The sequence below is a fragment of the Macrotis lagotis genome, chromosome 1 (assembly GCF_037893015.1).
Source record: "Macrotis lagotis isolate mMagLag1 chromosome 1, bilby.v1.9.chrom.fasta, whole genome shotgun sequence".
Classification (NCBI taxonomy): Eukaryota; Metazoa; Chordata; class Mammalia; order Peramelemorphia; family Peramelidae; genus Macrotis; species Macrotis lagotis.
In genome coordinates, this window is record NC_133658.1 from 485,528,717 (window position 1) to 485,541,003 (window position 12,287).

Below are 12,287 nucleotides of genomic sequence, written 5' to 3' on the forward strand. Positions count from 1 at the left end.
ACTCAAAAGCAATGAAGCAGTAGTCTTCTATGGTCTTGTTCATGTCATCCTAAGGTTGGTATTTTTGCGGTGATATTTTAAATTTTCTACACACACACACACACACACACACACACAGAGTTTCTGCCTCTCTCTTTCTCCTTTAGCTATATCTCCCCTCTCTATCCTGCTTCCCTTAAACAAGTCTCTAGTGAACATTTCCCCTTAGAAACAGATTTCCCTGCTATATAAAGACTGGTTAAAAGAACTGAGGATATTTTAGTCTGTAAAAAAAAGAAGACTTCAACAGGACATGATAGTTGTTGTCATGTATTTGAAGGGTAGTTATATGCAAACAGAATTAAATTTGTACTTCTTAGACCTGGAGTATAACAGAAGGGAGAAAGATAGACTGGAAGTGTCAGAAGTAGATTTCAGATTGATGTCAGGAAGAATTTCCTATGAATTTAGAGCTAACAAAAAAGTAGAATCAGTTGTCTCAGAAGATTCCCAAGTTCCCATCACTTGAAGAAAGTCCTGGATGATTGCACTTATCAGGGCTTTTGTAAAGGGATTCTTGTTCACATTTGTGTTGAACTAATGTAATAGAGAGTTCAACTGGGTGGTGTAGTGAATACAGTGCCAGACTGAAGTCAGGAAAACTCATCTACCTAAGTTCATAACTGGCCTCAGGCATACTAGCTTTGTGCCCTTAGGAAGATGTTTAACCCTATTTGCCTCAGTTTTCTTATCTGTAAATTGAATTGGAGAAGGAAATGGCAAATCATTCCAGTATCTCTGCCAAGAAAATTCTATATGGGCTCATAGCCAGTTACACACCACTGAAACAATTGAACAGCAAAAATTTAGAGATACATGAAGAGTTGGAGCTATTGAAATTTCCTTCCTTCTGCTTGTGTGTATCTCTTAACCATAGGAATTTGCTTAGTTCTTGAACCCACAGCAGAAAAAATACTCTTCAGGGTTACTTCTAACTGGATCAAGTATGGGTGGATCTGACAGGTGTTCCTCTTTCTATGGAATACTTCTTAGTATTGGCTGCATATCTCCAGGATTCAGAACACTGTGAAGAAAGGGGAACATCTGACTGCTTAGGGGCATTTTGGAATAGTTGACCATGCTCATTTCTGTGTAACCTCAAATAAAACTGAGTATGCTTCAATGGCCAGATCATGGCCTTGGAGTGTAGGTAAATGTTTGTATCTCCAAAAAATGTAGCCATGACACAATTTTAAGCTTAATCTACACTATTAACATTGTTTCCATTACTTTCTTAAATCTAAATAAATCTTAAGCCTAAATTTCAGAATAAATCATGACCTGATTCATGGCATTGATTTTTTCAAGGTGTAAATACAGTGAAAATTTTAACAATTGGCTCTTGAGGGTCAATTTGAACAGACTCCAGTTTACCTCTGGACCATGAGAATCTTTTGAGCCTAGTATCTCATCCTAAGTCAATTCTATTACCTCTAAGGTATCTTCCAATTCTAAAATCCTGTAATTCGATGATTATATAACTTGCTAGTTTGATTCCTAGGTTAAAGGGTGGGTAATGAAAACACCTAATCCAAGGCTCAATATTCAGTCCTGTACTTTTCTAGTCACTCTCCTTCACTCTCACAGAAGGAATTCCTCTTATGGAAATATGAGTTGGATCAATGGCCTCTAAGGTTCCATTTAGGTCTAAAGTACTGATCATATGACTTGATGAAACATGGATTGAGACAAAATTCTCAAGCTGTTGGAAGGGAAAAAATGAATTTTCAATGTCCTAATTGTGGCCTCCCCAAGTCAAAATGGTGATATCGTTGATTCTTTTGTTTTTACTCAGGATAGAATGGCCAGATTTGCTAAAAAAAACTTGTTATTGATCAGTTCCCCACTTCTATGAGGTTAGCATTCAAATGCCATTGGATGAGATGAAAAAGGCATGCATGATTCATTTATCTAAAAAAGCTGGTTACTACAGTCCATAATCTCTCCTTTTGTACTCCTGCAGCACTTCATTATTCAGTATTTAGCAAACTATTTTGTAATGTTTTTAACTTTCATCCTTATATCCCTTCCATCTTCTCCCAACCTCCTAATTGTTACAAGTTTTTTGTGTCTTATTTAGCATGTAGAGATCATATAGTAGGTATAAAATTAACTTTTCTCATTAAATGAGAAAAAATTAGTCTTTATTAGAATTTACCTCCTCCCTCCCTGTTGCTAAAGATTACTGCCTGTAACAGATCTGTGAGAGCCAGCCATAACTATCCACATCTCCCTCCTCCATCATTTGTAAATCAACTTTCTGAGAATAGAATACTTTTTAGAAATTATGTTGTATTCTCTAAACTCCTCTGTAGGTTCACAATAATGTTGACCATGGTGCAGCTAGATCAATGAAATCATCTTTCCTAAAACAATTAGGTTCATAATGTGCCTATGTATTAGAGAAGAGAGATTTGGATCTTAAAAGTTAGGGGGCAGTTATGCATACAGATGTTCTGTTGGGTAGCTAGGTGTACAGAGAATAAAGCACCAGCCCTGGAGTCAGGAGGATCCAAGTTCGTATGGTCTCAGATACTTGGACACTGTATGACCTTGAGCAAGTCATTTAACCCCAATTGCTCCACATTCAAGTGCTTCTCTAGTCATCTTGATTCACATCTGGCCACTAGACCTAGATGGCTCCAGAGTAGAAAACAAGGATGGTGACTTGGCACAGCCCCACCCTCCCCTCACTCTAATCCAATTCACAAGCATGTCATGACCTTCTTTTAAAAAAAGGATAAACATTATGCATTTATCTCTTTTGATTCTTTACAAATAAAATAAAATATTGTGTACAGTTAAGCCTGTTCTCATAGTTGCAAGGGACATGGAATATCAGACTAGTCACATAAGGCTCAGGGAAATAGAATATATTCAAGGAAAATAATGAATTTCCAGTAGATAGGTAAGTATAATAAAAGCTGATTCTGGTTGGATGTCTATCCAATCCAGTTGGATGTCAGATTAGAAAGATATATGTGGCCAATCAAGGTAAGAATGAGCCATGTTTCCCCTAAAGAGCCTGATAATACTTTCCTAGCATTCTCTCTAGTGCAGGATGGAACATAAAACTGCCAGGGTAAACATGCTACCTTTCTTTTCCCCCAATTATATGCAAAGAGAGTTTTCCACATTAATTCTTTTGCAAGCTTTTTAGTTTCACATTTTTCTACCTCCCTCCCTTCCCTTCCCCCTCCCCATGGCCACAATCAAACTGGAATATGTTAAAACACTATTGTATATATACAACCTATCTCCATATCACTCATGTTGTGAAACTAAGAAGGGAAAAAATTGTAAGAAAAATAAATTTGAAAAAGTGAACATGGTATGTTTTGTTCTGCATTTAGACACCATACGTTTTCTTCTCTGGATGTGAATGGTATTTTCCATAGTAAGTCTCTTAGTAACTTGGTACTTTCTAGGGACTTGATTATTTGGCCCAGTTGAACAGGGTTATTGATTAGCAATGCTATCTGGTAATTTAAGGATGACACAAGATCACACAATGGACAAGTAGTTGAGTTTAGATTCAAGCTGAGATTTTTAGCTTTGTTGTCCCATTTAATCCTTTTATCAGATACCTCACAATTGTTAAGTCTTCCTGGGTGCTTATGTGCATGGGAGTTCAAAGTAGGAAATACTCTTGATTAAAAAAGTGGGGGGAATTACTAAGGGGAGGAAGAAGGAAATCACACTTCTTCGGGGGTGTGAAATAACAGAAGCTTCAATAGAGACAAACACATTTCTATTTGTTGGATTCTTAAAACAAGGCGGTAATAGATACATAGCACACTGTTTAGGAATTCCAATTTAAGATTTTTATTTTAGTTTTGTACTTTTGATGAGGTTTATATCAGACAACTGTTAAGAAGAATTAGGAATAGCCTTGAAGTATTCCAAGGTGCCGGTTAATCAGGTATTATCAGATTGCTGGAAAATAGGACAGTATCTGGTGTGAGAACAATTGGAATAATGGATATAAATGATATACAATATGCAATTTCACACCTTGGTTACAAATGCCAACCCTACATGGATTCACAATGCATTGACTTCCAAAACTTCAAAGACCTGTTGACAGTAATTTGGGTAAAATAAGGACACAGCTCCAAAACCCAGAGCATGAAGGTAACTTATCCCAGAGAAACTAGGGTTTCACTTTGTGGGAAAAGTTCCTGTCTAGCTAGAGAAATAAGTCCTGGGAAACAGAATGGGTTAAAGTATGATCAGGCAAGTGCCAATAAGGTGTTTTTTTTGTTTTTGGTTTTTTTTTGGTTTTTTAAAAGTAGAGAGTTTGGGAAATTAAATATGGATTAAAGGTTTTGTTTTGTTTGTTTCTTGGTTGGCCACAAACCATGAAAGATTCATGTGGAAATGAACCAGATGTGTTATTTCAGTTAGACATTCAACTAACCAGAATGTCTTGTTCGATCAGGTACCATAAGTCCAGTAGCTGCAATGATCTTTAACAAATGATGAGTAAATCCCTGGTTATTTTCATGCTTGCCCCAAAGTTGTAAGTAGGCCTGCAGAAAATGGACCTAGTGCAAATGGTAGATCTTAGGGACCAACTCAATAGAATCTGTCCTAAAGATTGTTTCTAGAGGAAGAGAATAGTTAAGTGGAACAAATTAAGCAGATTTTTTGCTGCGTGCTTTAGTATGACATTGACACTTTGGCAAAGTTTTAATCTGGTGAGCAGAATTCTTAGTGTATCTGTTACCATTCTCCCTAGAAACAGTGTCTAGGAACCCACCTCCCCTTGACCGTCCCTTTGCCTTGGAGCAGGTCATGTGTGCCCTGGCTTCATAGGGACTATCTTCGGAATCTGAGGACAAGACTTCTCGGGAATGCTTTTTTACATCATATCTCTTCCTGGTCTTACTCCTTTTTGTATTCTCATCCGGGCCAGCCTCATAATCTCCATGAGGAAAGAACACAAAATCAGACATTGCATCCTCCTCATAATCCCTAGAAAAAAAAAAATTGGTGTTACATGAGGTTTGCCAAGAGACACAGGGAGGACATGGCTAGTAAAATGAAAATACGGGTTTTACAAGCTGGTTTCAGGATATTTGTCCAACAATCATTCCATCCCCCCCCTGCCCCTACACACACACACACACACACACACACACACACACACACACACACACACTGAAAAATCATTTTACCATCAGGGAGTTTCCAGTTTCCAATTGCCTGGATTTCTTTCACTCAAATTCACTCAAGAGAACATAAAAGAACCAGTATATATAAGCTAGGTTTGATATTGAAATTCAGCAAATTTGCTTGAAGCCTTACATGCTGAGCATTGGGATCTATTGGTTTGCTACATGGTGACCAAATTGTGTTTTCCTCTACTTCATACAGTGGTCTGCATCCTTAGTTGAAGACCACTCAAATACATTAATCGTATCCACTACATAATAGATAAACCTGAAACACGGAGAATTTACATCTTACCCTAATTTGAAAAAACAAATCTGAAAACAAAATAAGAGCATGCCAGAGAAATACAAGTCTTGATGGGTCCTACCAAGCTGGAAAAGTTGGGTGGGGGAAAAGGGGAGGGATAGTGCTCTAACTGGGGCAAGACGACTGGGGTTTTACTCACAGCACAAAATTTGGAAGCTGTCAAAACTTATGGGGTGCTGACAGCATTTTCGGTTTTTTAGCATTGTAAGAATAACATCATTTAGCATGTTGGCAAGAATAATTAAAATAGGTATTTACCAGAGGATGGATTATAATGAACTTCCTTAACCAATATTGCTTGCCACACAAACCTAAGGGTGTCACCTTGTGTTACTTGCCTGAGCAGCAAAAATTCTTGGTCAAAATTCTGAGTATATATTCACTGATATTTTAAATACCAACAATCAAAAACCAACAACCATCTCTCTAAATCTGGAAAGGTTTATCACTAGGTTGGCTACCAGATAATCTAGATAAACCAGATAATTTCAAACACTGAAACTCTTAAAGATCATGTTATTTAATTACCTGAATCAGTGAAAGGAGTGCCAGACAGCATTAATGTTCATAGTTTTAAGTTTAAAAATATAGAACATGATTATAACGAAATGATAGGGGTAGCCAGATGACACAGTGGATAAAGCACTGGTCCACACTTAATTGCCTAGCTGTGTGACCATGGTTAAGTCACTTAACCCCATTACCTTGCAAAAAGCTAAAAAACAAAAAGCATTGCTTAAAAAAATAATGGCTATATATGTTTAAAAAGTTATCAGAAATTATGCATCCATGTTAAATATTGGGCCCTTCAAAAAGTCATATCTCTGAGTGATTCTGCCCATTTTTAAAACAGGTGGAAATGCCTACAATCCAATCCAGCCTATTGATGAATCCTATGAAAAAGGCCTTTCTTATTATTGTATAATAATATTGTGATTCATATTCCTTTGGGGGCTTTTATATATATATATATATACATATATATATGTATATACATATATATATGTATATATATATATACATATATATATGTATATATATATATATACTTATACACACACACACATATATATACCCACTAATCATCCATTTTATTTACATTATAAATTATATTCAGAGCCAAAATGACTGCTTTTTTAAACTCCTATGATTCTATGCTTCATGATTTTATGAGCATTGAGGATATTTAATTTCAAATGAGTTTTCACAAATGTTTTGAGACATTTTTTTGAGTCATCATTTTTTAAAGACATTCATCACTTTCCAAGGATGTATTTCCTCCTGTAAAGGTAGTGGTTCTTTGTAGGTATAGATTCATTTGTTCTAGTATTTTTAAAATAAATAAAAAAATAATGTTATGTGCTTGTCTTTGTGGAAAGCATAGTTGTTTATTTTCCTGTCAGAACAATTAGGGTGGGTTAATTAGAGTTATCAGGGATGTGAAATTTAGAGAACTTTGGCAGTGCTTGAACTTCAGCAGATTTAAAAAAAAGATAATCTATCTATTAAGTATTGCTTAAGGGGCAGCTAGGTGGCACAGTGGATAGAGCACTGGTGTTCAAATCTAACCTCAGACACTTAATAACTACCTAGCCGAGTAACTTTGGGCAAGTCACTTAACCCTATTGCCTTGCAAAAAAACAAACAAAAAAAAAAGTATTGCTTAAAAGAGCAAACTACTGGATAGCAGGCTTTCACATCACAGCTAAGTTCTTTCTAGCCCTAGGTCCCTATTGGTGACCTTTCAGGAACCTAGGATCTACTTATTCCCTTGTAAGAGAAAGTGTCCTGAAGTCTCTCCTTCCATTGAGTATTTTGTGTCAAAAATTCTCCCTCCCTCATTCTCCTAAATTTGTTGAAAAAGACATATGAACATGTATCTCATGCTGCTTATCATCCTAGGAACAACTCTGAACGCTGTGCATATCCTAGGAGGATCTTATGCTTATCTCTCAAAGAATAGCAATATTAAAGAGTGGTTGAAGTTCTGTCATTTTTTTTCCTAATCTGTTGAATGAACAGGGGAAGTTTGGCCATGAAAGGAACCCTCTGGTATAGATATAAATGTTCATTCCTTTAAGAGAATGGAGATTTATATGAAATAGTTAAGAACAAAATGAACAGAACCAAGAGAACACTATATACAGTTAACAGCAATTTTGCTTCAAAAATGACATTGAGTGTCTGTCATTAGTTATAAATACCCAAATTAAAAATAAATAAAAATAAGGTGCTATCTGTATCCAGAGAAAGAACTGATTAATAAAAGCATGTCTAGAATAATTCTACACATACACACACAACACACACATACATATGGCTACCATTAGATGCAAATAGGTGTATATGTATGTGTGCCTGTGTGTAACTAGTTCTTCTAATGGCAGCCATCTCTATGATGGAGTGGGAAGATAGGGGAAAAAATTTACATGGTAACTTTTATATTTAAAGGGAATAGCAAGTTGCACATAATAGTTTTACTATTTCATGTGCAATTGTTTTTTATTACACTATATAAGGAAGGGTTTGTTTTATTTCATAATTTAAAAAATTTTTTTTGAAGAACTGAGATAGGGGAAGGAAAGAAGACAGTACTCAGTATGATCAAGATAAATCTTTAGTCAAAAAAAAGAACAGAAAATGGGGAGTTTTTTTGATGGCCCCTTGGGATAATTTGAAAAGAAGCAGCTATGACATGGAAACAAATGTAAAGACTATCAGATTGCCTTCTGTGGGGGGGTGGGGGAGGGGGAGGGAAGTGAGAGTGGGGGGGATTGTAAAATTCAAAAAACAAAAAAAGAAGCAGATATTTGGCATGGCAATTTATATGTCAATAAGTATTCGTGAATTTACCCAACAAAGATTTTCCTATGAGGAAAGCATGAGGGTGTTTAAAATCATCACCACAGCATTATTGAATGAATAGAAAATTGGACATATCCTTTAAGTATGACCTCCTTGAAGAAAAATTATTCCTAATAACACCCTCTGCTTTCTCCAGTTTCTCCTAAGCACAGAAATCAAACCATCTGCTAAGTAAAAAACCAGTTCAGTCAGTACAGGCCCAGAGTCTAAGGATGCCAAGGTAGTTCAAATAAAAAAAAGGGGGGGAATCAAAACTATAGTTAACACTTCAGAGAAGAGAGCAAAGTAGTGGAAACTAGCCCAATATCTATCTCTCACTGGAATAAAATTAACTCTTGAGGGAGGTGGGAATGATTACTTCACAGAAATGCCATTTTGAATTAGGTTTTTCTGGGTCTCCAATTTCCCAAAGATAGATTGGGGGTGAGAATCGTGATGCCACATGGAACCTCCAAACTGTCTTATGTGATCTACACTTACCCGTATCTTCTTTCATTGCTCAAACTTTTGCTACAAGGATATTCTCTGTCAATAAACATTCAGTCAATAAACCTTTTTAAAAATGCTTACTAAGTGCTCCAAGCAGTGTTGATCATCTCTGTGTCTCTCAGTACTTAAGTTTAATTTAATTCAACAGACCATTACTAAGCATTTATTCTGTGCAAAGTACTGAGAATACAAAGTAGTTTACAATCTACTAAGAAACTACAACATATAGATGAGTAATTATATACTGAGTTAAGGTTATTTCAACTGGGAGAATCAAACGAGTTTCATATAGGATGTGATATTCCAGTTGTGCTTGGAAGAAGGTTATCCAGTGGAAGAGGTAGAGGGGCAGGTTCAAGGATCTAAATCCATAACAGTGATTGCTATTGTTTAGTCTTAATATAACAATGATGATAACAGTGAATAACAACATTTATATAGCATTTTGAGCATTTATATAGCATTTTGAAGGCTTGCAAGGCACTTTATAACTAGCTCATTTTATCTTCACAATAATCCTGGGAGGTAGATGCTAATATCCCCATTTCAGAAATGAGAAAACAGACAAAGGTTAATAATAAGTGACTTGCCCCTGGGTCACACAAATAGTAAATGAGGCTAGATTTGAACTCAGGTCTTCATGACTCTAGGACTAGGATTTTAGACTCAAACACCCAGCAGTGGATAAGGAAAAGGAAAACAATTATTTACAGATTTTAGATCATAAGATTTTAGAAAGGACCTGAGAGTTAATCTCATCTAGCCATCTAGACATTTTGTGCGTTTTTTTGTTATTCATGTCCAGCTCTTTGTGACCTCATTTGGGGTTTTCTTGGATTCTAGGGTAGAATGTCATATCCTTCTCCAGTTCATTTTGACAGATGAGGAAGAGACAAAGAGGATTAAGTGACAGATGAAGAAACTTGCCTACTAAGGGAGAAATGACTTGCTCAAGGTCACATAGAAAATAGCAGAACCAGAATTAAATCCACATTCACAGACTGCAAATTCAGCATTCTTTCCACTGTACCAGTTTTATTCCAAAAATTTGCTGTTGCATCAAAAAGGTAATTAAGGTGTTATGCCTCTTTCTCCTCAAGTTAGCTCATTAAACATGGATGATAAAACCTGTCAGTGACTGAGGCCTTTCTTGGAGGAAAAAACCTTTGAGTTTTCCCTAGAGTGCACTCAAAGACTTGGGATTAAAATGGCACATTTGATCCTTCAGATCTTTCTCTAAACAGAACCGATGAGCTCCTGACATTCACTGGAATTACTAAATTATCTAATGATGTTGAATAGCTTAACAATTTTGACTGCAAAGTTTTATGATTTCAAATACATAGTTCAATCATTTCAAATTTCATTTAAGTAGAAAACAGTCATTATTTACAGTGCTAGATTACGGCAAGTGATTCATAGAAAGTCGTGTCATAGACAAAAATTGAATCTTGATGTTTCAATCAATGACTTCCTCTAGCCAGAGTAGGGAAAACAGTGTGAAGCTAGGTAATGTGACATAAGAGGAGAAGCATTAGATAATCTGAGAATTATGATCCCCACTAGACTATCATTGCAAAGCAAAATGGCTTCCTGGGAAAGAATCTCAAGGATCAAGAGCTAATGAGATGCTAATGCTTTGTAAAATAGGAATTGAGAATGTGAGGATAGAACCAGAGACCAGATATCTGAGATATTAGGATGTTAGTTAGCTTACTGTTCTCTTCAGAGCCAGATTATCTAGATTCACATTGAGATTAAACAATTGCACTAGTGCATTAAAAGGACCACTGGACCCTAAAGGCAGATATAAATCTAAATCAGGGGGGCAGCTAAGGTAGCATAGTGGATAGAGCACCTGGGTTCAAATCCTGTCTCAGACACTTAATAATTACCTAGCTGTGTGGCCTTGGGCAAGCCACTTAACCCCATTTGCCTTGCAAAAAAAAATAAATAAATCTAAATCAGGAATGCAATCATTTCCTTTCTAGCTTAGTTTTTGTTCCTGAGGAAAGGAAAAAGAACCAGCCTCATTTCTCATTCTAATAGATACAGTGTTGCTAACTTTTCCCAGAAGCCAGGCTACTTCCAAAGGAGTTACCCTACCAGGGAGAAATCAAGGGAGTAACCTGAAGATAAATTTATACCTGTGATTGTGGTCTGCTGTTTTTGGGGGTTTTTTTTTAGGTTTTGCACGGCAAAGACCAGATTTGAACTCAGCTACTCCTGAATCCAGGGCTGGTGCTCTATCCACTATGCCACCTAGCTGCCCCGGGGTCTGCTGTTTTAATCCAGCATGAAATACTATAGCACTGACATGTCTAAGACTGACCTACCTCATCATGTAGGGATAACTACCTACCATTTAGCTCTGAAGTCCAATAAAAAAGTGAATTCCCTAGACTGCTTGATGAGGCAGCAATTTGTTTCAGATATTTTGATTATAAAGTTCTTGGTTCCTTGAGGACAGAGGTTCTATTTTATGCCATTCTGACATCTCCCTGATATAGTAATCTGTCTCTCCGTAGGAAAAGCTCGATCAATTATTATGAAAAAAATCCACAAAACTGAAAAGCTAGAGCAAATGATCAGGGAAGGCAAGCTAACATATCTTCCTGAAATGTTCTATAACAGGCTCTCTAATAACACATTCTGGAATTCTGCTAGGCATGGAAGTTCACTGGCCCATAACCTGCAGGTTCCATTTGAAAAGCAAGACCTCTTGTGACAAGTAGCAAATAGAGGTTCTAGCATGATCTATTCTTGGTATCAAACAATCACAACTTTTCCTAGAAAGATGTTCCATTAACAACATCTTTAATAATGTAAGCTCCCTGGCCGGTAACTTGCTATTTCCATTTTCTTTCCTCCTTTTGAAAAGCGAGATAATTACTTTTCTGATACAGTAACTTTGGAATCATTGTGAAATTCTCCCCCTCAAAGCTGTCTTGATTTAAATATATACTTTTGCATGTACATATTTTCTCTCTTTCCTCCCCACCCCCAGGTAGAATCTAAGCTCCTTTGAAGTCAAGGATTGGTCTGTTTTGGCTTTGTTTTGTTTCTGAAGTGCTAAACACAGTCTTGTACCCCAGTAGGTACTTAAAAGGATAAGAAACCCATGAATGGCAGCCATGAGGGGAAGACAACCGAACAGTACCATAGGAAAGGAAAAGGAAGCAGGTATAGTCACAATACCCTCTATATATTACCGTACCAGTATTTTCTACACACAGCAGAGATTGTCCTGAGTCTATTAAGAGAAGATTGGCCTTAAGAATTAAGAATGATACATTAGTAAATTTAGTAAACTAAGTCTGCTAGGACTTGAGCGTAGTAAGGTAGGGTGACTGCAAGGAATACCTGGAAGTTTTCCTTCCTGTCTATGCTGATGTGTCTTTCTGAAGTGC

At 36.5% G+C, this 12,287-nt stretch overlaps 1 protein-coding gene across 1 annotated transcript in view; it reads right to left on the bottom strand.

Annotated features, from left to right (window-relative positions):
- Positions 1–3,840: 3,840 nt before the first annotated feature.
- VWA3B (von Willebrand factor A domain containing 3B) overlaps positions 3,841–12,287 on the bottom strand; it is a 237,656-nt gene continuing 229,209 nt past the window's right edge. Inside the window, exon 29 of the mRNA XM_074213732.1 lies at positions 3,841–5,016. Coding sequence (XP_074069833.1) covers positions 4,677–5,016 — 340 coding nt within the window. The 3' untranslated portion in view covers positions 3,841–4,676. The remainder of the gene's footprint in view (positions 5,017–12,287) is intronic.